The sequence below is a fragment of the Giraffa tippelskirchi genome, chromosome X (genome assembly GCF_054371585.1).
Source record: "Giraffa tippelskirchi isolate mGirTip1 chromosome X, T2T-mGirTip1v1.2.pri, whole genome shotgun sequence".
NCBI classification, from domain to species: Eukaryota; Metazoa; Chordata; class Mammalia; order Artiodactyla; family Giraffidae; genus Giraffa; species Giraffa tippelskirchi.
The window spans coordinates 94,104,220-94,130,473 of NC_137289.1; the positions used below are offsets into that span (position 1 = coordinate 94,104,220).

A 26,254-nucleotide genomic window follows, 5' to 3' on the forward strand; every position below is an offset into this window, starting at 1 on the left:
CTACCCATCAGTTGATCCATTTTATACAAGGGAAAATTGACCCAGAGAAGTGAGCAGCTTGCCAGACTCTGGGTGTCACAGATCTCCCATCTGAAACCCCTCCACTCACAGGACAAACTCCTAAACTCTGCTCCTGGCATGGTGTTTCCCAAATGTATAGCCCATTACCTTTCTATGCCTGTTCCCTCCTGGGTAAAATGCAGATAATAATATTGACCTCATATGTTCGTTGTGGGTTAAATGAATTCATGCTATGGGAAGTCTTAAAACACTACCAGGCACACATCCTTGTTCCCTTCACTGGGGAAATACATATCACTCTGACTCTTCTTCCCCATCTCCCATGATGTCCAACGCTATTATTAGTATACAGTAAGCATTGATAAATGTTAAATAAATGTTCGAATGAAAGGATCACCCATTCTTGTCTGTTCCCTCGCTCAGATGTCCTCTCTACCAGCCTTCCTTTACCAGAAGCCCAGACTTAGCTCTAGTATACAGTAGATGCTAATAAGTGTTGAATGAATGAACGAACGCTAAAGAAATGTCTTAGTGTCTTGGGGGCTCCTCCTGGCAGATGCTGACTAGAGCTTCTCTGCTCCTGTCCCAGTTTAGAGCCCCTCGTAGGCACTTCCTTGGTCCCCGCCACCCCCACCTTGCGGAGCTATTTGTCGCCCTGTAATTGTGGTGTTGGAGCTGAGCTGTTGGGAGTGGGTGGGTGCAGATGTTCGCTCTGCGGGGCTCCAACCCCAGCCACGCCTCTTCGCCGGATTGACGTGGAATCTGCCAGCTGAGGGAGCTTTAGTAGGGAGGAGAAGGAAAACAAGCACGCCAGCCAATCAGAAAGTGCCTGCCAGGGCATATAGCCAATCAGAAAGCTCGTAAATCAGAGCTCTGCAGAGGGACGTGCTGGGTGCCTCAGGGCCCTGAGAGAGAAGGGGACAGACATCGAGGCTACAGCAGGGATGGGTACTCGGAAACGCGCCTTCACTTCTGTCACACCGTGATCACAGTGGAAAATACTGTTTTTCACCACAGGCCACTGCGACTTTGCCTGTGCTGCGCTCTTTGGCCTAGAAGATGCTATGGCCCCACTCCTGGGGAAGAGGCTGGTTTATTGAAGTCTGAGAGGTCACGGGGTCAAAGTGGAAGAGAGAGATGTAAGAATTCTCATCCTCAGGGTTCTTTGCAGGGAGGCACGTGTAGACATGGCCGTGTCTCCTCCACCATCACCTTCTGCCCCTGCAGCACATCGCACAGTACCGACGGTTTCCCCCAGAAGGTCACATTCTTCTCACCCTGTCCTTCGACCATGGTAACGGTGGGCCTGGTGCATTAGTGGGGGTGGGGATGAAGAGGAAAAGCTCAGGGAAGGCAAGAATGCATTCAACAAACTCTTACTGAGTGGATACTATATATTTTTTTAGCTGGGAGATACTGGGAAATTTATCTCCTCTGTGCCTCAGTTTTCCTCATCTGAAAAATGGTAATAATAATACTCCCCTCACTGGGCTGAGTGAGGATAAATGAGTTGATTCAGGTAAAGTGCTCAGAGTCATGTCTGATACACAGTAAGTGCTCAATAAATGTTGGTAATTATTGATATGAGCTACCATCTCTTACCTTTAAAACCTTTCATTTCTTTCCCCATTGCCCACTGGACAGAATCCAAATGTCTTGCCTTGGCATTCAAAGCCTTGTTGTCGGGCCCAAATCTATGCCCCCAGGTCAATCTCTGGTTCTTTCTTCCACTTTATTTAGACTAAGCCCCATGTCCAAAATGGTCTTTGCCTCGGTTATTTCTTCCACTAGGCAAACCCTCCATTCACTCCCATCCTGATTCTCTCAATCAGTCCTTTTTCCATTCATTCCCTCCCTCTGTCAAGTCCTTCGTGCCTCCATTCAACACCCCTAACTCTTCTTCCAGACCCACTCTAAACCCCACACCTGGTGACCAGGTGGCAGGCCTTCCACGAGTTGGGAAGAGGCCACTTAACCTAGTAGTTTGATGTTCGTGGAAATAAGGAAAGGATAAGTGTTTTAACCCTCTCCAACACCTGGGCCACCCTGGCCATCTGGAAACATTTCAGGCAGCTGATTACCTGTGTCCAGGACTCCGCTCACACAGTTTTGATGGTGGGAAAGTGTTTCCCAACCCCTTCCTGCCAGGGGAGGCCCAATCAGCTTCCTGGACCCAGACCCAACATGCCAACCATTCCTCAGATGTCTTCTGTCAGGGTGGAGTGGGATTGAATCCCTTAGGGGAACCCATGGGATCTGGGTTCTGTGTGTTTGCAACTGTTGCCAAAAAGGCCTTAGAGCATCTTGGGGCACAGATGACAGAGGGAATGAGAGTGTGAATGGAGGCATGAGTGACTGAATGGGCAAATCAAAGCTTGGGTAACTGAGGGAGCAGAGCATATGGACACAGGAAGGACAGAGTGAATGGAAGAATGGCTGAGTGGCTGAAGCAGTGACTGAAGGGCACAGATGTTACTGATTCTCCCCTCAACATCCTCTTTCTCAGCTTCTTCTTTAGTTTCTCCCCTCTTCCTACAACTGGGAGATGACACTCAGCCAGTCAGGCACCGTGGACCCAGTGATAGAAGCCCTGTTTGGAGGTCACCAACCCTCCTGCCCTATCTGCTGACATATCACTATCATAACACCCCCCCCAAGGCATACTGCCCCCTCACTCACGAGAACTTGGGGAGTGTGGCCTGGCAGAGGCGCTGGCGGGTGCGGATGGGGTTGGGTCCACATGGGGGTATGCACAGCCCCCAGGTACTCCACTCCGACCAGGAGCCTTTCCCTGCAAAGAGGGGAGAGGTTCCTGAGTCAGAATTAGAGGTCTTGGTGGTGGGGGGTTGTGAGAGAGAGGCTTCAGGGACATGGTGTCCACAGCAGAGAGTCAGAAAGCCCCTGTCCCTGCACAGGCTGCCCCACCCTCGCAGCATGGTCCCTGGGGGCACTCACAGGAGCAGCGCTGGATGTTGTAGCAGTGCCGGATATCTTGCTGTTTCCCAACACATCGCTGTCCGTCAAATTTGCGGCCCTTGCAGATCCTGGAGCGTGTCTGCTGGCCTGGGATCTCCTGGCAGCTGATGTGTTTAATGCTTGGGCGGATGCAGTTGCTCCACTCTCCCCAGAGCCCCCACTGTCCATTCACTGCAGAGACAGGGGTAGCTGGGCTTGCACCAAAGAAAGGAGTCAGCGAGGGGGTTCAGAGGAAGGGATGGGGGCTGAGGAAGAGAATGGGAAGGATTGGATGTGGGAAAGGGGGACCAGACGTGGAATCAAGGCACTGGGGCCAGGAATGGAGGGATTAGAGGCAGGAACAAGGCATTAACAGCAGGAATCGGGCAGTAGAGATGGCCGGAGGCCTTAGGCATGGAAATGGGGCATCTTGGGGTGCTAACCAGGGCAGTGCACGGCCGTGTTGCAGATGTGCGTCCGCGTAGCATCACCGACACAGAAGGGGCCTCCGTGCTGGGGCACAGGGTGATCACATGTCCGTTGTTCCTGGACCTGACCCAGGCCGCAGGTCACAGGGCAGGGGCTCACAGCACCCCATGGCCCCCAGCCACCAGCCACTGTTGGGAGGACAGAAGTAAGGAGAAAGGCCACCTCAATCTCCCTGACTCAGCCACTAGACCCATGAGGCAGACTGCTCCCAAACGAAAAGCTCCATGGTCACATGGTCTCAGATCTCTGTCCCTTGAAATGTCAGAGCAATCTCCATCTAAGTTAAGAGCAGAGGTCTCATACCCCAGTACCTGGGCAGGGTGGCAGGCCGGTGCAGACCCGTTGCTCATAGGCTGACCCTGGGCAGGGATTCCCAGGAGGCTGTGTGGAGGGCTCAGGTGCAGAGCATGTGCGGCTTCGTCTCTCCACAGCTGCATTGGGTCCACCGTGGCAGGTGCCTGAGCAGGGGCCCCAAGGGCCCCAAGCACCCCAGGCCCCGTGTGCTGTGATGGGGTGGGGGTGGGGAGATACCAAGTGTGGTCATGCATGTTGAAGCCTTCTCACCATGGAAGTTCCCTGCTGTAACCCCCGGACCCACTCTGGGTGCCCACATCATTGCCCAGTGGTTGCCCTCACTCACTGGGGCAGACTTGTTTGGTGTCACAGGCCTCTGACTCCTGTGCCTCTCCTGTGCAGTGGCCCCCACACTTGGGGGTGGGGCGATTACATGCTCGACGACGAATCTGGGTCCCTCTAGAGCAGGTGACGGAGCAAGCTGCCCAGGGTCCCCAATCGGACCAGCCACCCATCTCTGTGGAAGAGAAAAGAAGGGACAAGATGGAGGTGGTAGTATTATTCAGGGGCCCAGGCTTCCTCATGTACCCCACATCAGCTTATCCTATCCCCACAGCTTCTGTCATACCTGGCCTACCATCATTGCTCATCTGGACTATTGCAGTAGCCTTCACACTGGTCCCTTTGCTTTGCTACTCAGCACATACAGTTTGTCTTCCTGATAGCAAAAGGGATGTGTCACAACCCAAATCAGATCACGTTTTTCTGCCATCACTACATCACTTAGAATAAAAGCTGACATCCTCACCATGACCTACAGGGGTCAGTCCCCCTCTGACCTCACCTCTCATCACTCTACTCCAACCACACCGGCCTCCTCCTTGACACCTCACAAACATCAAGCACAGTCCCACCTTCAGAGCTTTTGCCCTGATTGTTCCCAGTGCCAGGTAATTGACAGTGCTTGCCCGCCTTGCTGATCCTCCTCACCAGGACAGCATGGTTGGTCCTCACAGGCCTGTAGCTGCCACTGGAAGGTTCCAGGCTCCACCTTCTCAGGGGAGCATTGCTCACCCCAGCCTGTGCAGTGCCGGTGCCGCAGCTGGGAGCCCTCAGTGCAGGTCACTGAGCAGGGGCTCCATGCAGACCATGGTGACCATTGTGGGAGCCTGTAGGGAGAAGCACACGTCCCACCCTGGCACACTCTGGCAAGGATGGTATATGGGACCACAGAGTGTGTGTAGGCACAGGCGGGAGTGCGGGATAAATGTATGCAGAACAGAATGATGGGAGTACCTACCTCTTAGTGATGTTGGGGGATTGAATGGGAAGAGGTGAACACACAGTAAACACTTATCATTTACCTTCACGATCAGGTATCTGGAGTTACCCTTTGAAGTCTCCCAAGGACAGTGCCAGGCACGCAGTAAACAAGGATAAGGACTAGGGGCTCAGAACTGCTGTCAAAAGCCCACCAGGCCACAACTATGCATGGTAGCATGAAAACAGGAAGTGCTTAATAAATAGGAGCCATCATCCCAATGAGCTCAGAAACCCCACCCCCACCATGGTATAATGCTAAACAGATGAGACCTGTTGACAGCTAGGGGCCAAGAGCTGCCTTCAAAAATCCCCAAGCTACACATCCCTGTAGCTGTGTGTATCTGGTGTATACACAGTGTACCTGGTGGTGTATCTGGGACATATAGTAAGCAGTTAGAAAACATGTCTGACATACAGAAAGGGCTCAATATATGTCAGCGGGCATTATGATTAAGAGACTAGAGCCACCCTCAAAAATCCTCTAGCTACCCCCAACATCTGCAGTGAATCGGGATGCTGGAAGTACTCAATGAATGTGAAGTGTTATTATAATTTGGGGCTTGGAGTTGCCCTCAGAATTGCCCAAACACTCCCCCTCCTGCAATGTGTCTATACAGTAAACACTCCATATGAGCTGTTATCACCATTTGAGGGCTTGAGCTACCCTCAGAAATAGCCAAGCAGCACCCCACCCACAATGCTTCTGGTATGCAAGAAGTGCTCAGTATGTGTAAGCCATCTTGGTTCTCAACCAGGGGTGACTTTCACTTGTCTGGAGACATTTGAGTTGCTGCAGATTGCTACTGATAACTAGTGGGAGGCCAGTGATGCGATAACACATCCTGCCCTGCACAGGTCAGCCCTCTACAACAAATAATTTTCTGGCCCCCAAGTGTCAACAGAGCCGAGGCTGAGAGACCTGGAGCTACAGCTGTGATAAGGGCCTTGGAGCCATGCTGGAGAATCTCAGAGAAGGCAAGAGCCCAAGTTCTGTGTCGCCCTGTGTACAGTCCTTTTTGCCTCCCACAAACCCCAGGCTCCCCCTGACCTGCACGCCATACAGAGCTTGCTGTCAGGCTTCTGGAAGGCGTAGCCAGCATTGAGACAGCAGTCTTTCACACTGACCCCTCTCCCAAGGAGGTCCTTGCACTTGCCCGTAGATTCCTCATACTGGGTGAAGCAGTGTACAGAGTCTGAGCCTGTAACAGGGTTGGGGAGCATGGTCAGGGTTGTGAGGGGCTCAGGCACCCCTGGGGGCCAGCTGGGCCCCCACCCACTCACCTGTGGCTGGCAAGGTGAGCAGCAGCAGTGGCAGCAGCAGCAGCAGCAGCAGCAGCAGTAGGGCCTGCACTTGGGCGGGCATGTTGACCACTGTACCCTTGCAGCCCTGCCAGGGAGGAGGCCTGGCTTTATGTGGGCTGACCTGCTCTCAGAGTCAGTGGAAAAGAGGAACCAGGGGCAGGAGGAACTAGGAGGGCGAAGGGCAGTATGGGAGGGGAGGAGTGGGGGGAGGGGAGGGTATTGTGCTGGTCTCTTCAGCTCCAAACTCTCCCTGGCCACCTCTATCCCTGAGCTTCCTCCTCTCCTCTCCCCTCCCTACTTCCTGCTTCACTCTTGTGAAGTCCTGTTGTGTTTGTCACCATATCCCCAGCACCCCAGGCCCCGCCCAGCAGCCCATGGGCACTCAATCAATGCACCTTGGACAAGTTCTTACTGAGGGGGAAATGGAGCCTGGAAGTTGGAAGCAAGATAGAACTTCCTCATTGTGTGACCTTGAGCAAGTCACTTGAACCTCTCTGAGCCTCAGTTTCCCCACCTATAAAAAGCATGCCCTCTACCATGACAGAGCCAACCCCATGGGGGTGCTGAACACTAGTGAAGTGAGCGCGCTGTGCTCAGCGTGCCCTGCCTCATGGGGTGGGAACGGGCATCGAGGTAATTGCTTCATCCTCCATCGTGCCTTCACCACCACCCTCCTCTTTCCTGAAAGTGAGGTTCTTCGTGGTCAGCAATGTGGAGGGGAGGTCAGCACAAAGGAAGTGAGAAGGGGAAGTGGCAAGAGTGTGGGGAAAATTCAGGACTGAACTGGCGCTATCCACTGCCCCAGGGGGCAGCTGGGGGTACCTTCAGGTCCCAAGGAGGGGGTGGTTGGCTTGGCCATGTTCCATTGACTATCTTGGATAGGTAATAACTGCCCCCCTCCCCACCCCATACACAGCCTACATCATAGGGCATTTTGAGCAGATCTGGAGTTAAGGTATTTAAAAATCCTTAGCCTAGTGCCTGGCATACAGCAGGTGCTGTTTGTTAAATACTTTGATTCAACATTGAGCAACTACTGGGTGCCAAGTGCTGTTCTGTGCACTGGATGGAGCAGACAATAAGAAACCCCAAATGCTAGCATTCAAGGGACTTTTGTTCTAAGAGAGGCAGACAAGGTCACCTCCCTCACAGAAGGGTATCTGTCACTCTCTAGACCAGAGACTCTCAAATCTAAGTGTGCATCAGAATCATCTGGAAGGTTCGTTAAATCCAGATTGCCAGGCCCCACCCCAGTTTCTTATCCTACAGGTTTGAGGTGGGGCTCAAGAAGGTGAATTTCTAATAAGCCCCAGCTGACACTGATGTTGCTGTTCGGGGACCACACTTTAAGAGCCATCATTCTAGTTCCTGACCCTTTTCTCTGTGGGTCTCATGTAGGAAAACTGTTCTTTGTAGTTCTTATTTTACTGTTAATAATTAATTCCAATTCAGCCTAAGCTCCACAGAGCCTTTTTTTAAAAAATAAACCTAATAAGTGAAACTCCAGAGCCTGCTTTAAAAACAGAAATCTTTTTAATTAACAAAAAGGAGTCTAAGAAAGTTAGGAAGGCAATGTCTCATTTCCTCTGAATCCATGCAGGAGCACTATTTCGCAAATTAAAACACGGTTGAAGGATTTGATTCGGTCAGGTGTGTTAAAACAGAGCTTTCTCAAGAATATTGGTCTTACTTTACGGGTGATAAGGCGTGTTGACAATTCATATCCGTTACAGATGTACTGTTTCCTGATAACAGAAGCCTGTCTTTGTTCAAAGCTTCCAGGACTTCAATGCTGTTTGTTATCCTATGAAAACAAACTCCTCAAGAAACCTGTAATTCTGGTTGGTTGCTTTATCTAATCATCTGTTGCCCTGGTAATGATGTTATAATCAATACTTCATTTATTCCTAAACTCTGTACCTACTTACTGGTTCCCCTGGGAAGAGGACTGTCGCCACTTTCATCTTCTCCCACACGTTTAGGCAATAAAATGACTGCAGATTTCTTATTTAAACAAAGACTGAGAGTCTTATCTCATGTAATCATTGCAACACCACAATGCATTTGTTTCTTGTCTGTTGTTCCCACTACAATGCCAGCTCCACAAAGGCAGGTATTTGTGTCTGGTTTGTTAACCGCTGTGTCTGCAGGGCCTGGATGGGCACCAGCAAACAGTAGGCGCTCAATCATCTGCCGAATGGGTAAGTAAATGCAATAACAGTGCTTTCAAGATTCTGAAAAGCGCTTAGAGGAATAATCTGGATTGAAGGTAAAAATGTGATCATCATGGCGGGGAGAAGCAGTGTTTCAAGTGCTGGAACTGGACCAGACAATCTGGAGAGGGCTTGGCTTGTGAGAAGAGGGAAGGGAAGCCCAGGCTAAGCCCTGGGAAACTGCAGCATTTCATCTTTTGGAGAACTGGGAGAAGCCAACCCAGGGGCCTGAGGAGGAAGAGGACAGACAGAAGAGAGCTTTCCCCTAAGCCTGGCACAATCCATCCACCAGCTCTCACCCACTAATTCAGTTTCAGTCATTCTCTCTTGAGATCTTTTTACATATTTACACACACACTTCAGAATTCACAGCTTCTACCATGGCCACATACAAATAAGATCACATACATACTCAAACACACAGCCTCTCTCAGCCACTTTTTCAGGGAGTCATTTGCTGTCATTAACACCAGCCTTACTGTGGTCTTTCAAGAACAGTTTCCCACACAGTCACATCATCTAGCCTGTCTCCTTCAGCCAAGGCCACAATGACTCTCACTGGTCAGTTTTGCACATACACACAGAGTCATGCCTTTTTTGATGTTTCAACTGCTCATATGAGCCATCATTTTCTCCTATACACAAATGTTTGGTGATTTATAGCCACTGCTAGTCCCTCCAGAAGTTCCTTGCACACACATGATCACTCTCTCTCCCACCTCTCCATACTCATGCCCATTTCACACACCTGGAGTCCCTGACTATGCTGAATTTCACTCATGTACAATCACAGTGTCTCAGACACTGTCTTAGTCACCTAGTCTCGCATTTCTTTGCAAGCAGCTTCCAACATGCCCAGTCTTTGTTCTCCAGTCTTGAATTTAAAGTCTCTTTTAGGGTTTTACATAGACCCCAGCCTCTCAGACATTGTCACAGGTTCAGTGTCACAGTCACTTGCTCTCATTCACCCTCTGACATCCTGTAGTCACTAATTCACAACTGCTGCTAGGCTCTCTACAAGTCTCACACACACAGTCTCTCACGGCTCATCTTAGTTGTTTACCCCAGCCAGCCAGCCAGCGTATCCTGTACACTCAAACACAAGTACAGCCTCACCGGTTTCTTGCACAAACTGATCGCATAGTCAGTCTCTCAATGTCTCATTTGCTCAGTTTCATTTGCTCAGTTTTTCACCAGCATGTCATCTCTGGTTTACTGTCTCTCATGAAGTGTTTCACTCTCACACACTGCTCAGTCATCTGTTTTCTCTCATGTGGCGCTGACTTCCTTCTTTTTACTCCCAGCCTCTCACTCACAGTGAGGTGGTCTCTAGCACACTTCCACTCACTCTGTCTCACCATCATCTTCTCTTATACTTTCATGGTCCCTGAACCTGTTGGCTAGATTGGAGTGGTAACTGCATCCATCTGCCACTAGGCTCAGGAACACGAACACACACACACACACACACACACACACAAATTACAGCCTCTCACGCTCTCCCAGCTGCAGCCACTTTTTCTGTTTCTCATGCAGTCTTTGCTAGTTTAATCTCGCAGAAACAGTTTTTATACATACAATTGCGTATTCTGGTATCTTAAATCTCAGGCACCCATCTGGCCTCACAGCCATTTTCTCTCATACATCAACCTCTCACACATACGCTCTCATTACTTTAGTTGATCCAACAGCCTTGCGTGAACGGTTTCACACACAACCCATCTCCTAAACACAGTCACCTGCTTATTACAATGAAGTTTCTCACCTATGCACTGTCCCTGACAATCTCCACTGCACTTTCATGCCCACACAGGCTCTCACACGTTGTTCTGGTTACTCTCTCTTGCTCACCATCAGCTTGTCCAACAGTGACTAATGTGCAGTCCCCACTTCCTTCTCATAAACATTATTTCACACAAAGCACCAGTTTCTGGCATAGTATCTTAATCACTCATTCAGTCTTATTGTGTTTCTTTGCCACCCAGCCACAATTTCTCACACAGACACAACGTCAAGTTTGCGGTTACAACTTCCACTCTCTCAATACATGGCTTCACAAATGTACATGTGCAATCACAGCTTGCCAGAGTTTTCTCTTTTTCACACACCTGGTTACCAACCTACAGTCTTTACTGTTTCTGACACACACCATCATGCTCTCTCTCCCATGATCAATCTCATACCCTTATGGCCTTTCACACAGAGTCATGCCTTTGCACACAGTTATTCCCAACAGCTTCAGGGGAAAAAAAAGCTACCAGCCTCCAGCATCGCCTTTAAAAATATATATTTACAGGAACAATTCCCCATTCTCTGGGACTCTTAGAAAAAAAATCCATTTGGGGGGAAGTAAAACAAACAGCAGAGACAGGTGTAGCACCGTCCCCCAAATCACCAAGACCCAGGTCCCTAGGCCCGGGCTGGGACGGTGCTGATGGGAGGTGAACCCGGGAGTCCTTTGAACCCACACTTCTGCAGCCTGGAATTCCCACTGAGCAGGCTTTATGTCCCTCATCCCTCCCTCCCAACTCCAGGGACACACAAAGGGTCCTTTGTACCCGCCCGCAGGAAAATTGGGGGGCTGGGAGGGAGTTGAAAATACACATTTGGTATCAAAAATAAACACTTGGGGGTGGCAGGGAGATCCCCCAAATCCCTTCCTTCCCACCCACCCCATCTCAGATATAGGAAGAGATACCTCCCTCTCCCTTATTGAAAAGCCCTGTTTAAAAATAGATTATACTATCAAAATGGCAGGGGGTGGGGGGACAGGGAGACCTGGAGTACTGGCTGGAGGGGCCCCCCAGACGGGGACCACTCCCCCAAAATCCCTCCATTGGAAGGTAACAGGCAGGACCCCAGGAATTTGGCAGACACAGGAATGGCTTCTCAGGGGGAGAAGAACAAAAGGGGCATTCCTCCCTGGCTGAAAAGGTGGTTGAGAAAGGACAACCTGTCTGAGAGAAAGGCTGGGGAGGTGGAAATTCCCATCTCCAAGGGTGTGAGTCTTCCTTGGCCAAGACTCCCAAACCATTAAATGGCACAAATTCTTCCTGGACCCTTGGGAAGGGCCAGGAATAATAAACTACAACAAGCTAGCTCTTCTACCCATACCCCAAAGTGAAGACAGGGCTCCCTCAGCTCCCCAAGGGCAGGCTGAGAAATAAATAAAGAAAGGCCCGTCTCAAGCCAGACCCCGACTGTCTCATCTTGGGGAAAAAATGTGGAACACGGGGGAGATGCCCTTGCCACCCCCTCCAAAAGAGTTGGGCCAGGCTCCTCCCAGTGGCCTTCAAAAAATAAATAAATAAACCGTCCCCACCACTACAGTAGGAGACGTATAAGAGCGGCCACTGGGGGACTGATCAAAAAGAGAAAAGTTGAATGTTTTTTTTTTGTGGAAGGGTTATTGAGAGATCCTTCTTCCTAAGAATCCCTACCCAACCACAACTGGAGCACGAGTCTGTCAGCCGAACTATGTTTCTCCTTGAGACAGCTGGCTGGAGAGAAGTTCAGGGCATGGAAGGAATAACCCCAGAAAGGGGCTGTGGTGGTGGTGGTGATAGTCATGGCTTCTGGGGCCCTGGGGAGAGCACCACGGGGGTTGAGAGGCCATCCACGCTGATGGAAGGGATGTGCACCTGGGCGCTGCCACTGGACGGAAACTGAGGACAGAAATAGGGAGAGGTCATGGATGGGGATCGTGCTAGGGTCACTCACCCTTTCTGAGATGGGGGGAGCTGATCCTACCTGGAAGGAGAGCTTGGCCGGGCTACGGGGTGCAATGGGACTCAGGGTGCTCCAGAAGTGAATGCTGGGGGGCAGCGAGCTGGGCGTCAGCAGCACCGGGGTCTGTGGGGAAGGGGTGGTCAGAGCATAAGTGAGCAAGAAGGCAGCTGTGGGAAAACCAAGGAACTTGGTTCTGGCCCCACCTGATTTCCCACTCATACTTTCAAGATCACTCCTCAAAAGTGTACAGGCCTAGACCATAACTACTGAGGCCATGTCTGTGACAGCTCTGACTTCACACACAACCCCTTTTAACTCCGGAGGGCCCACCACAGCCTCACTAGGCAAGACCACCTCCAAGAACCCACCCACATGCTGTTTTCAAACCTCACCATCCCAGTAGCTCAGGATCAACTTCCAACTCTTATCCCCTACCTGCATACCTCACAGGAAACCCACTGAGAAAATCCCAGACCCAAAAGCCCCACTCAGGTTCCTCAAGCCATGCCTCAACCCAGGAACAGTTCCTGCACAAAGCCTTTCGGTCCCTGCCCACAAAACTCCCCAGAACTGCCTTTCTTTGGGCACCTGATCCTTGGCATTGCAGACTCCTCCATCCAGTAGCAATCAAGCCTGTCCCTCAGCGCAGCCAATTCCAATCGAAGGCTCCACCCTCCCACTCTTTCAGAGGTAATCGCATTGGCCTTCGCGGTAAGTCTAACTCCTCCCTCCCCCACCCCTTCCCAATCCCATTTGTTTCAGGTACCAGCCCCGCCCCTTCAAAAGTTCTCACCAATGTGTGCGTAGGTAGCAGGGAAGGCGTCAGCGCTGGACCTGGTGCCTGTAGACCCGAACCAGTTCCCGATCCCGGAGTCCGCTCGGGTCCTGGTCCACCCAGCAGGCTCGGGCTGAGTGGAAGCTCCAGGTCCCGGGGCTTCCGGCCCTTCTGAGGCTGGGCCATCTCCGTGCTGGGTGTTGTGGAAGCCGTGAGGCCGCCCACCTGCGCCGCAGTTTCCATTACGACGGCGGACAGCCGGGCTGGCACGCCCTCTGCTGGAGGGACTTCTGGGTCGACTTTGGGCTCAAAGGGCTCGGCCTTAACGGCTTCCAGCACAAACCCCGCCTCCCCACTGGCTGCAGCTTCTAACTCTTCCTTAGGCTCTTCCACTTTGACTTCTGGGGGCAGTGGCTGGCCCAACCCAGGCTCCATATTTGGCTCTTCGGATTTAAGGTTTGGGGCCTCGGGTGGTGTCAGGATGACCTGGGAGAGGAATGAGTGCAGAGGGGGTGCCTAAGGATTGCTGGGGTAGTGAAGCCAGTTATTTCCCATGGAAAGTGGGACCTGAGAGTAGGGGCAGGTCCTTTAACAAGATGTGGTACTTTGCCAAGAAAATGGGGCTTCTTCTGGTCCTCCTATCTGGGATGCCTTCAGAGGTGGGACTCCAGGAGATACTGCCCCCACTTATAAGAGCAGTGGTACTCAAAAATTTGCTTTATGGACCAGCAGGATACACCTCATCTGGAAATTTGTTAAAAATGTAGACTCTTGGGCCCATCCCCAGACTCACATAAAGAGAAACTCTGGGGGTGTCCCCCAGCACCTCTGGCTTAAAAAGCCCTCCAAGTGCTTTCTGATGAGTGCTAAAAATGTTAGAGCCAGTGCATTAAGCAAATACATTCAAGGGCACCTACTACATATTGGGTGTACTGCTAATTGTAGTGCACTCAATTTCCTTCTTCTTTCCCAGTGTTTGAATAGTTTTCCTCCCCATCTCTCTCCAAGGGGACTTCTGTGTCCCTCCTTCCACTATATCGTCTTTAACAGGACATTTATGTCCCTCCTCCTCCCAGTCCCTCTCTTCATTTGGGAACTGTACATCCCTCCTCTTGCTGAAATTCCATATTCCAGTCCTTACCTGCAGAGGCAGGCCAGCCTCCTCAGCCTCCAGGCAGGCCTCCAAGGGGTTTGGACTGGTGCTCCTGCTCCCCGAGGGAGGCACTGCTACTCCTGCAGGGCCGGTGTTGGGGAGCACTGTGGAAGGCCGAGGGTGAGAGGGCGGCTGTGGCTGCAGGGACTGGATGGTGAAGGTGGAATAGAGGCCTGAGCGCATGTAATCATTTCGGCTGCTGCGCGCCAAGCCACCTGGGCCTGCCATTCCTGCACCCTTGAGTGTGCCTGGCTTCCCAGAGGCAGTGTCCCCGGGGATGGCGTGTACAGCTGTGGCGCCTGCATTTGCCACCGTGGAGGTGACAGACACCTCAGGCTGAGGCAGGCAGTCCTCAGTGGAGCACCCTGCGACCTCAGGGTAGGACACAAACTTGTAGACAAACTTCTGGCCGCTCACTTTGCGGATGATGTTCTGGTAAGGGGGGAGAGACAGGATAGAGTGTCTTAGAAGAAAGGGCCAGAGAGAGAGAGAGTGGATGGTGAGGAGTGTCTCCTGGTGTTTTTTTTCCTTCATGTCCCTCTCTTGTCCTTTGACATATACACTGTCCCTGCTCAGTGTCTGTGTCCCCATAGGGTCCTCTTCCCAGCTTCTTTCACATCTCACTCATCTCTCAATCTGGGGCCTCCCTTCTCCCCTGCTTTCTACTACTTTTCCCCAACCCGATTTCCCTGTCTTCTCCCTCAGCTTCTTCCCCTTCTCTGTCTCCCTACTGCATAATCCTTCCTTTAGTCTACTGCCCTTCTCCCTTCCACATCTCAGTCCCATCCATCCCCCTCCAAGTCTCCCTCTGTCATACTCTCCTCATCTCCTTCTGTTCGATTCCCCCACCCCAACTTAGATACACATGGCCACGCCCACTGGCTCCTCTCCACACTGGGGCCCACCTAGGGAAGTAGATCTAGGAACAGGTTTTCCTCCTGGCTCCTGGAACCCGGGGTGTCTGTGGGCTAACAGGGCCAGGCCCTGGGGGTGGCTGCCAGGACATGGTTTTGGAGTCTAGCTAATGCAGTAAGACAGGGAAATGATGTCACTGATACAAATGTTGGAAGAGACTAAATGAATGTGGAAGAATATGGTGATGAATTGTTAATAAATATGAATTATTAGAGGATAATTTAAAGCTCTTGACACAGCCGTGAAACAGGGCAAAGTCATCAGGGTGGACAGGATGAGGAGCCTTATTCTTAACACCACTGGGGAGGTTTAAGCTGAGACAATTGGAAAATGAAGTAACTGATAGCAACTAACAAGAATTTAAAATATTGGTATAAATACTGTGGGAATCTTAAGGCTGGCTTGGGTGGGTCACAGAGCACATTTGGGGTATTTCAGGATAGCCCTGGAGGGTCTCAGAGATGTTCTGGTGGTTTCAGTGCATAGAGTGAGGCAGACTCATTATGAATAGTGTTCTGGAGGTTTGGGCTAAAGGATTAAAATATAAAAATGAAATAAATGCTGTAAGTAAGGGTGAGCAGCAGCACAGGTCTAGGGCTGTTCTGGGGGACAAGAGGCATCTGGGGTGCATTAGGGCACCGTGAGGACATCTTCATGTTGGCCATGAATGTCACAGGGTGAGTTTGTGTTTCTCAGAAAAGGAATGAAAAGGCAGACTCATTAATATTGTTTGGGAAGTTTCAGTGTGGGGTGAGAGGAAAGGGAATTGGATGAAGGCAGTCAAAAGGCACAAACCTCCAGTTATAAGAAAAGTAAGTACTAGGGATGTAATGCACAACATGATAAATATGATTCACACTGCTGTATGTTATATATGAAAGTTAAGAGTGTAAAGAATTTTTTCCTTTATATTTTGTATCTGTATGAGCTGGTGGATGTTCACTAAACTTACTGTGATAATTATTTCTTGATGTATACAAGTCAAATCTTTATGCTGTACACCTTAAACTTATACAGTAATGTGTGTCAATCATATTGCAATAAAACTGGAAGAAGAAAAACATTATTTTGGAAGTTTCAGGTAAAGAAATAAGAAAATGAAATAACTGGTATAAATGTGAGGGGGGACATCTAGATATCTAGCACTGGTTTGGCAGTCTGAGGGGAAAAGATAAGAAAATTTACAATTTTAGCTACAGGAATAAGATGATAAAATAATTGATATAAATATTGGAGAGCACTAGTGTTGCTCTGGGTTGCTCTGGGAATACAAGAGGATGGGGTGTTGAATGGGCATTATAAATGTTGTTTTGGAGGTCTTAGCTAACGAAATAAGATATGAAAATAATTGATAAAAATGTTGAGGGTCTTGGAGGATAAGATAGGCAAAGGTTAGGATAATGCTATCATGGAGGCTTTGATTCTAAGAATAAGGCTATTCTAGAATTCTTATTCTGGGATAAGAGCAGACCATGAAATACCTGGGGGAGCCCATGACTGTTCCAGGATGAGGAAGACTCATTACTAATAGTGTTTTCAAAAGTTTTGGTCAGAGGAATAAGGAATAAGGCAAGAAAATGAACTGTTGTGTGGGGTGTGGTTGGGACAGCAGGACTCTGGGGATCTCAGAAAGAATGGAGTGAGTAGGGGTCAGTATTAATGTTGCTTTGAAGGTTTTAGCCAAAGTTAAAATACAAGAAAGTAAAATAACTGGAATAAATGCTTGGAAGCCCCAACATTGGTCTGAGAGTACCAGAGGACGGGATAAGAAATGGTAAATTTTAATATTGTTTTCAAAATTAGAGCTAGATCAAATTAAGACAAGAAAATGAAATAACTGGTATAAATGTTTGGTGGTGTGGGGGTGGGGGGAGTGGGTTCACAGCCCTGGTCTCAGACACCTTACCTTGTCATAATAGTACCGCAAGGCTCGACTGAGCTTGTCATAATTCATGTTGGTCTTATTCTTGCGCAGCCCCCACAGCCGGGCCACCTCCTCAGCGTCCACCAGCTTGAACTCACCGCCATCCCGTGAGGTCCAGGAGATGATGTGGCCATTGCCTTGCTCTCTCAGCAGCTGCAGCAGAAACTGCCACAGCGTCACAGAAGGGTCCATCGCTGGGGAAGTGCTCACGCCATCCCAGGGGTACCTGGAGGGCAGACGGCTCAGAGCTGAGAGGCTGTGAATACAGAAAGGGAGGTCAGCAGAAGAAAGATTCCTTTCTTTCCACCTTACCTCCACCTCTGTCCCCAGCTGCCACCATCATTCCCTGAGTACCCACAGCCTGGCTTTGGATGACGGAGGGATGGGATGAGACTTTTGGAAATGATAGGATAGTGTGAATGCATTCTGCCTGTGGGACAAATGTGAACCTCTGGGGGCCAAAGGGCAGACTGTGCTAGGCAGAATAATGCCCCCCACTCAAAGATGTCCACATTCTAATTTCTGGAACCTGTGAATATGTTACATGGCAAAAGGAACTTTGCAGATGGATTTAAGGTTATGGATCTTAAGCTAGAGAGATGTTTGGGGAGCTCAATCTGATCACATGAAGCTTCCAGAAAGGAAAGTAGCCCTGCTAACACCTGGATTTTAGCCTGGTGAGACCTGTGCTGACCTCTGGCCTCCAGAACTCTTAAGAGAATAATTTGTGTTGTTTTAAGCAGTTAAACACAAGCTGGAATCAAGATTGCCAGGAGAAATAGCAATAACCTCAGATATGGAGATGACACCACCCTTATGGCAGAAAGTGAAGAAAAACTAAAGAGCTTCTTGATGCAAGTGAAAGACGAGAGTGAAAAAGTTGGCTTAAAACTCAACATTCAGAAAACTAAGATCATGGCATCTGGTCCCATCACTTCATGGCAAATAGATGGGGAAACAGTGGAAACAGTGACTTTATTTTTGGGGGTTCCAAAATCACTGCAGATGGTAACTGCAGCCATGAAATTAAAAGATGCCTGCTCCTTGGAAGAAAAGTTATGACCAACTCAGACAGCATATTAAAAAGCAGAGATATTACTTTGTCAACAAAGGTCCGTCTAGTCAAAGCTATGGTTTTTCCAGTAGTCATGTGTGGATGTGAGAGCTGGACTATAAAGAAAGCTGAGTGCCAGAGAATTGATGCTTTTGAACTGTGGTGTTGGAGAAGGTTTTTCAGAGTCCCCTGGACAGCAAGGAGATCCAACCAGTCCATCCTAAAGGAAATCAGTCCTGAATATTCATTGGAAGGACTGATGTTGAAGCTGAAACTCCAATAATTTGGCCACCTGATGTGAAGAGCTGACTCATTTGAAAAGACCCTGATGCTGGGAAAGATTGAAGGTGGGAGGAGAAAGGGATGACAAAGGATGAGATGGTTGGTTGGCATCACCAACTCAATGGACATGAGTTTGAGTAAACTCCGGGAGTTGGTGATCGACAGGGAGGCCTGGTGTGCTGCAGTCCATGGGGTTGCAAAGAGTCGGACACGACTGAGTGACTGAACTGAAAGAAGTTAAAAGTTTGTGATAATTTGTTACAGCATGAATAGAAAACCAGAATAATGCCCCTCACCTCAACATTTTCATTTGCCCTTCTACCACATCAAATACCAAGTTTCCCAGGAGGTTCCTTCTGTCAGCTTCTCATAAAGGCTGTTTACTCCATGCTGGGTTCCCTTCCTCTGCTTTCAAGTCTTCTCCATCGTCCAAGTCTCAGTCCCAAGGAGCCTTGACTTTATGAAAATTCCTGACACTGAAATATCTGCTCTCTTCTGTCTGTCTACCCCATGCTCCTTCGACCTGTTCCTGTCCTTCTGGTTCTCCTTCTTGACAACAGCAATAATGAACATCTACTGAGTGCTAAATATGTGCCAGGCATTGTACCAATTAGAGGCAATATTGCCTATTGGACAATCACCCAGACTCCAGAGCCAGACTGCCAGGGCTAGAATCCTCATTCTGCTACTTATTAGCAGTGTGACCCTGGGTGTTCTTTAACCTCTTTGTGCCTCATTTTTTTCCATCTCTAAAATAGATGGTAATACCACCTAGCTCACAGAGTTATTGTACAGATTAAATATACTATGCCTGGGGTATGATAAGCTCTTATAAAATATCCATTTCTAATTTGCTCCTTATTCCTTATCTGCTACTCTAAAACCTGATTTGAAACAAAGTTAAGGCCTTTTGTGGTCTTTATGGATCTTCACTTGGTGTGACTGTTCATACATCTTGCTACAGAAATCTGAATGTAGCTGATTACAGAGCCCACTAAGAGTATTATGTAATATCTTGTATGTGTACCTTGCTACTTTTCTAAAATCTGAAAAATTCAAAATTGTGAAACACATCTGGCCTCAAGGGTTTCAGATAAGGGCATGTAGACCTGGATTGCTATTTTTACAGCTATTGACTCATTTCTCTCTCATCACAACGTTGGGAAATAGGTACTCTTTTTATCTCTAATTTATAAAGGAGGAAGCTGAGGCACAAAATGTCTAAATGACATTTACATGCCACACAGCTCTAAGTGGCAGAGTCAAGATTTGGACCCAGGCAGCCAAGTTCCAGTTGTCTAAGCTTTTCAAACAATAGACTAAACTGCCCCTCATACTGACTACTCCCTCAGCATGTCATGCACAGAACAGGACCTTCCCTGGCCTTCTTCCCCCCAACCCATTACTGCTCCTTTTGCTGAGTGTGAGTTGGAAATAAACATGAGCTTCCTATTCCTTAAGGAAAGAGCTTTCATCAATCTCCCAGCTGGGACTGCTGGGTTAAGAAAGAACTTCTCTCTATTATTAATAGCTTGAGTCTTTAATCTGTAATGAAATACAGTCTGATCCTCTTATGTCTGAGCTGTTTCGAAGTTCATTCGGCAGACACAATTGTAGGCAATTATGTAAGTCACAAGGCCACAAAGAATCCAGATTACAGTCCCATCATCGGAGACCTTGCTGGGTTTATTTGGAAGGCCTGTTTGTTTCAGAGGCACAGAGTCCACTGTGACTCCTGGTGGTGACAACAGGCAATTTTACCAGTTCCCCTTTCAGCAGCCACAGAATCTATCACTTGAGGTGAAACCTGACAGTTGGCTTCAAGCCACAGCAGCACACGGGGTTTTGTATTTTGTTTATTATTACATCTCCCACATGACCCCTAACAAGAGTTCTAGTCATATGCCTCTCTCAGATGCATTTACTTCTCTTTATTTCATTCACTTAGCAAGCATTTATGGAGGGCCTGCTGTGGGCCAGATGCTGGGGAGACAGCAGTGGATACAACAAAAATCCCTGCTCTGGCATAACTCACGTTTTAGTGGGGAAGACAGACAAGAAGCAAGATAAACAAGAATTCTTCAGATGGTGAAAAGAGCTCTGGAAAAAAAAACAAACAAACAAAGAAGCAGGGGAGAAGTTATTTTCTGAAAAGGTAGTCACTGTGGAGGTGATATTTGAGCAAAGACCTAAGAGAGGTGAGGATGTCAGGTTTGTGATGACCTGGAAAGCAGTCATCCAGGCAGAGCTAGGGTGAAAGACCCTGAGGCTGGAGAGCCTGGCAGGTCAGAGGAAGGGAAAGGAGTCTGGCATGGTCAGAGAGAAAACAGTGAGGGGAAATTATCAACAGTAGGAGCTGAGAACAGAGGGGCAATGGAGGCCAGACTGTGTGAGGCTCTTTTAGGCCCAGAAGGGCTTTGACTTGACTGAATGAGATAGGAGCCATGAGATGGCTGTGAACAGAGAAGTGACAGGCTGTGACTTGGATTTTAACAGAATCCCTCAGGCTGTTGTGAGGAGAACCAACTGTAGGGGCTGAAGAGGCTACTGCAATAGTCCACGTAAGAGATGGTGGTGTTAGCAGTGGAACTGGTGAGAAGCGGCTGAATTCTGGATAAAACCTGAGGACAGAACGAATGGAATTTGTTGACAGATAGGATTGGGCGTGGGGTGGGGTGAGAGGTGACTCTAGGTTTGTGGCCTGATCACCTGAGATAGGAGCCCTTCAGGAGAGTAGGTTTTGAAGGGAGAACATGGGGTCAGTTTTGGAGATGGTCAGTCTCAGAGGCCTGTGAGACACCTACATGTATGCCAGGAATAATATTACCAATTTAAAAAACAGGAACCCGCCACATAGCCCTTACCATTTTAGTCATTTAACTCATTCAACCCTCAAACCAACACCATGGGTGGGCATTCTTATTACCCTCCCATGTTCCAGATGAGGAAATGGAGGCACAGAGAAGTAATATAACTTGTCTAAGGTCACACAGAGACAGGGATCAAACTCCGGCAGTTTGGCTCTAGGCAGTGATCCTAGCCACTTTGTTCCACCAGCTCTCCATAGAGTGAAACTGAAGGGTAAGATCCTAGAGGGGGACAGGGATGCTATTTTACACAGGGTGATCAGGGAGGGCTTCCCTGAGGAAGTGACATATGAGTAGAAATCTGAAGGAGGGGAGGTAGCAAGCCATGCTGACATCTGTGGGAAGGGTCTTTCAAGCACAGGGAACAGAATGTACAAAGGCTCTGAGGTGGACCGAAGCTTGGCATGTTATATTGTGGGCACCCTGAGTTCATCCAGTTTCCATCTCTAAGGATATGCATGTGCTGTTCTCCCTGCCAGGAGTATCCTTCCCTCTTCTCAACACACGACGAACCCTTTATTACACACATCATCAAGTTCTGGGATCTCCCAAGCAGAATTAATTCTTCCTCTGTGTGCTGAATAACCTGTCTACCCCAGCAGATCTGTTCTTCTCTCTGGCTTGCCAGCCTCATACTCCTCTGTCCTGTTCTAGCTCTGTGACCATGAGCAAGTTACTCAGCCTCTCTGGGTCTGTTCCCGTACCTATAAAATGGGGGATATGCCACTCTCAAAGTTAAGTATCTTCAAGATACACCTACTCTGAAAGGTTTCTGGGAGGATTAAATGTCAGTATATGCCAACATCCGCTGGATCATCGAAAAAGCAAGAGAGTTCCAGAAAACTCCTTTCCTTTACTGACTATGCCAAAGCCTTTGACTGTGTGGATCACAATAAACTGCGGAAAATTCTGAAAGAGATAGGCATACCAGACCACCTGACCTGCCTCTTGAGAAACCTGTATGCAGGTCAGGAAGCAACAGTTAGAACTGGACATGGAAAAACAGACTGGTTCCAAATACGAAAAGGAGTACATCAGGCTGTATATTGTCACCCTGCTTATTTAACTTATATGCAGAGTACATCATGAGAAACGCTGGGCTGGAGGAAGCACAAGCTGCAATCAAGATTGCTGGGAGAAGTATCAATAACCTCAGATATGCAGATGGCACCACCCTTATGGCAGAAAGTGAAGAAGAAATAAAGAGCCACTTGATGAAAGTGAAAGACGAGAGTGAAAAAGTTGGCTTAAAACTCAACATTCAGAAAACTAAGATCATGGCATCGGGTCCCATCACTTCATGGCAAAGAGATGGGGAAACAGTGGAAACAGTGGCTGACTTTATTTTCTTGGGCTCCAAAATCACTGCAGATGGTGACTGCAGCCCTAAAAAGAAAAGACGCTTACTCCTTGGAAAGAAAGTTACGACCAACCTAGACAGCATACTAAAAAGCAGAGATATTATCTTGTCAACAAAGGTCCGTCTAGTCAAGGCTATGCTTTTTCCAGTGGTCATGGATGGATGTGAGAGCTGGGCTATAAAGAAAGCTGAGCGCTGAAGAATTTATGCTTTTGAATTGTGGTGCTGGAGAAGACCCTTGAGAGTCCCTTGGACTGCAAGGAGATCCAACCAGTCCATCCTAAAGGAGATCAGTCCTGGGTGTTCATTGGAAGGACTGATGTTGAAGCTGAAACTCCAATACTTTGGCCACCTGATGGGAAGAGCTGACTCATTGCAAAAGACCCTGATGCTGGGAAAGATTGAGGGCAGGAGGAGAAGGGGACAACAGAGGATGAGATGGTTGGATGGCATCACCGACTCAATGGACATGAGTTTGGGTAAACTCCGGGAGTTGGTGATGGACAGGGAGGCCTCGCGTGCTGCGGTTCATGGGGTCGCAAAGAGTCGGACACAACTGAGCGATTGAACTGAATTGAACTGAACTGATATGTAAAGGACTTTTGCTCCAGCCACATTGGCCTCCTTCATGGCCCTTGAACACGACAGGCCCAATCCCTCCTCAGGGCCTTTGCATTGGCTGTTCCTTCTGCCTGGTACACCCTTCCCTTACACATCATGGGTCCCTTCCTGAATTCCTCCAAGCCTTAATTCAAGCATCACCTTCTAAATGAGGCCTGCCCTGTGCCTAAGATTTCAACCACCCTGATACTCTATTCCTACCTTCCCTTCTTCACGTTTCCTCCTTAGCACTTGTCTATCATACTAATTTGACTGACTGATTTATACAGTCTGCACTCTTAGCAAATGTCTGCTCCACAAATGCAGGAATTTCTGCCTGTTTTGTTTCCTTTCATATCCCCAGCACCTAGAAGAATGCCTGGTGCTCAGTAATTGTTGAATAAATAGTCCTGACTAACTAGCCTCTTAACTAACTCTCTTATGCCCTCTTCATCTCCATCTGTCCCCAACTCTGATTTGTCTGAAATTGTTATTTTCCCCATTCATTTGTGCAATAAATTCTTATCAAGTACTAAATAAGAATTTTAGGTGTTGGAGACCTAGCAGTGAATAAGCAGACAGAAAGAGTTCCTCATGGGACTTCCATTTTAACGGGGAAAGACAATAAATATGATAAACTGGTAAACAGAGTGCCTGACAGTGATAAAGGGCAAAAACACAAATAAAGCAGAAAAGGGGCCTGAGTCCTGCTAGGTGTGCAAGTTTAGATGGTCAGGGACAGGTGATATTTGAACAGAGTCCTTAAAGGAACCACAGAGGGATGGGGATAGACTGCTCCAGGCAGAAAAAAATTAGCTAAGGCAAAGACCCCAAGGCTGGATTGCTCCCGGTGTTTCTAAGGATGAGTGAGGTCATTGTGGCTGGAACAGAGTTGGGGGTGGGTAGGAGGTAAGGTCAGAGAAGTTACTTGTTTTATTAATTCACAAGGCAACCCACTCCAGTATTCTCACCTGGAAAATCCCATGGACAGCGGAGCCTGGCAGGCTACAGTCCATGGGTTCGCAAGAGAATAGGACATGACAGAGCAACTGCACACACACATTCTTTATTTACTCTGGAGAGGATTCTAGTTCTGATTCCCCCACTTTACCAGTGAGGAAACACAAGAAGACAGAAAGTGGTTAAATCACTAAGGTCACATAGCTGATGGGATCAGGTGTGGATCTGTCCTGAGACAAGGTGTGGAATGGAGACAGCTGAGGGAACAGCAAAAACCAAAGCGTGGAGATGGGAACTAATTTGGTTTTTATGGAATGGGGCCTCAAGTGGGGTGAGATGAAGTGAGAGAGGAAAGCATCAAAAATTATCCTATGTTCTGAGGAGGAACCTAATCTGATACCTGCTGGATCACCTTTGAGTAAGGTATCCCTATGGTGAACTTCCCTCAATACTTATCTTAAAGGTTGGATTAAGTGAGCTCATTAACATAAAGCATTTTGCCTGGTACAAGTAGGTGCTCAAGAACTGTTAGCTTCTATTGGCAATATCACTATCACTAACGTATTCATTTACTGGAGTGAGGTAGGATGTCTAAGTGGTTAAAAGTGTGTATGAGAAAATGTGTTCTAGTGTAAAAAAACCTAAGTTCAACAAGCACACAGGCTGATCCATGATTAAGAAGGAGGGAGGGTGGCAGGGAAGGCCATGGACTGATCCACCACCAGGAAAGGAGGGGGAAAATAAAAGCACACAGGTTGACCCTCCTGGAGGGATTACAAGCCACTGGACTCATAGGATGTTATACCAGAAGGGAAGGGTGTGAACGCAAACACATGGGTGGCAGGAAGGCCAATGAACAGATCCACAGTAAAGGTGTGTATGTGTGTAAAGGCTCACCTTATTTACTAGGAGCAAGGAGATCAGAAAGCACATTGACTCCTGCACAATAGTGGAGAGACATCCCACAGACTGATTAAAAGGAGAGGGGGACAAGGCCATGGACTGGGCTACTGAAAATGGGGAGATAAAACGCACTAACCTGATCCACTCTTAAGGAATGGAGAAGCCCAAGGACTGGAGTGACAGTCTGCAAAAAAAGGGAGAATAGGGCAATGGGCTAATAAGCAGGGGCACGTGAAAAACAAGCATGTAGACGGACCCACTGTAAAGTGGTGTGTGTGTGTGTGTGAGAGAGAGAGAGAGATAAAGCCATGAACTGATGCACTGGAGGCAGGAATACAAATTCACAGATTAACTCACTGTTGGGGGGTGGGTACAACGCTACGGATTGACTAACTACAGGAACAGTAAGGGTGGAAAAACAAGGCCACAGAAGAGGCCCCTGAAAGTTGAGGACAGGAGAAATACAAACACTCAGATGCACCTACGGTCAAGGAGTTGGACACTGCCGGAAACTGGTTCCCTATAAGCGTGGGGTGGGGGACAAGACCACAGACCAGTCTACTGTAAGGTGGGGTGGGGAGAAACACAAGCACGAAGACTGATCCATTATAAAACAGAAAGGGGGGTTAGGCCACGGTCAGATCCACTACAAGGGGCGATGGGAGGGGACAATGCCACAGGCAAGTCCACCAGCCGTAGTGGCGGCGGTGGGGAGCCGAACACCAGCAGGGCTTGGGCCAAGCCACATCTCCCCCCAACCCCGCGGGGGCGGGAAGGATACTTGGGGTCATGGACCGGGCCCTCCACCCTCCAGGCCCCGGACTCACCTGTGCGTAGAGCAGCGGCTGTGTTGGCAGCTCCGGGGGGCGGGGGCTCCATGCGCTGCCCCACCGCCCCCCAGGCCCGGGCTCCGAGGCTGCGGCGGCGGCGGCGGCGACGGCGGCGGCGGCAGCGGCGGCGGCGGCCGCGGTGGCACCTAGAAGCCGCCCCTGCGTTTCTTCACCGCTCACGTGGGCCAGTGAAGGAGGAGCCGAGAGTTCTGCCGCTCGCTAATTGGCCAAAGTACCGTGGATTGACCGCGCGGCTTCCAGGGCTGGGGGGGCGGGCACTACTCCACAGACCTATGCTGTGATTG

The 26,254-nt window shown here is 48.9% G+C and overlaps 2 protein-coding genes across 8 annotated transcripts; both read right to left on the minus strand.

The window, feature by feature from the left end:
* Positions 1–330: 330 nt before the first annotated feature.
* CFP (complement factor properdin) lies at positions 331–6,519 on the minus strand. The gene is made up of 9 exons (XM_081563519.1): positions 6,364–6,519; positions 6,131–6,281; positions 4,750–4,928; positions 4,106–4,276; positions 3,777–3,968; positions 3,420–3,593; positions 2,977–3,168; positions 2,701–2,812; positions 331–1,327 (listed from the first exon to the last, which is right to left on the minus strand). Exons 1-9 carry the CDS (start codon positions 6,443–6,445, stop codon positions 1,177–1,179), a joined length of 1,404 nt encoding a protein of 467 aa, XP_081419645.1. The 5' UTR covers positions 6,446–6,519; the 3' UTR covers positions 331–1,176.
* A 4,348-nt stretch (positions 6,520–10,867) lies between these two features.
* Positions 10,868–26,123, minus strand: ELK1 (ETS transcription factor ELK1). 7 transcript variants are annotated; one of them, XM_081563523.1, is made up of 7 exons: positions 25,947–26,123; positions 25,256–25,303; positions 17,076–17,319; positions 14,243–14,686; positions 13,120–13,587; positions 12,348–12,449; positions 10,868–12,262 (listed from the first exon to the last, which is right to left on the minus strand). In XM_081563523.1, the coding sequence occupies exons 3-7, from the start codon at positions 17,283–17,285 to the stop codon at positions 12,164–12,166; spliced, it is 1,323 nt and encodes a 440-aa protein (XP_081419649.1). In that variant the 5' UTR covers positions 17,286–17,319; positions 25,256–25,303; positions 25,947–26,123; the 3' UTR covers positions 10,868–12,163. The 7 variants fall into 7 exon arrangements, with proteins under 7 accessions (XP_081419649.1, XP_081419652.1, XP_081419648.1 ...); XM_081563526.1 differs by having other exon boundaries at positions 14,243–14,401; positions 17,076–17,349; XM_081563522.1 differs by having other exon boundaries at positions 17,076–17,349.
* Between the last annotated feature and the right edge of the window lie 131 nt (positions 26,124–26,254).

Excerpts from the sequence above, each read along its gene's own strand:
- CFP (XM_081563519.1), bottom strand. The coding sequence starts at position 6,445 with ATGCCCGCCCAAGTGCAGGCCCTACTGCTGCTGCTGCTGCTGCTGCTG. Across the intron at positions 6,282-6,363 it reads GCTCACCTTGCCAGCCACAG|GCTCAGACTCTGTACACTGC; the intron begins GTGAGTGGGTGG and ends ACCCTGTTACAG. Across the intron at positions 2,813-2,976 it reads CAACATCCAGCGCTGCTCCT|GGAAAGGCTCCTGGTCGGAG; the intron begins GTGAGTGCCCCC and ends CCCTCTTTGCAG.
- ELK1 (XM_081563524.1), bottom strand. The coding sequence starts at position 17,285 with ATGGACCCTTCTGTGACGCTGTGGCAGTTTCTGCTGCAGCTGCTGAGA. Across the intron at positions 12,450-13,119 it reads TGCTACCTACGCACACATTG|ACCCCGGTGCTGCTGACGCC; the intron begins GTGAGAACTTTT and ends CCTTCCCCACAG. Across the intron at positions 12,263-12,347 it reads CGGCCAAGCTCTCCTTCCAG|TTTCCGTCCAGTGGCAGCGC; the intron begins GTAGGATCAGCT and ends TTCTGTCCTCAG.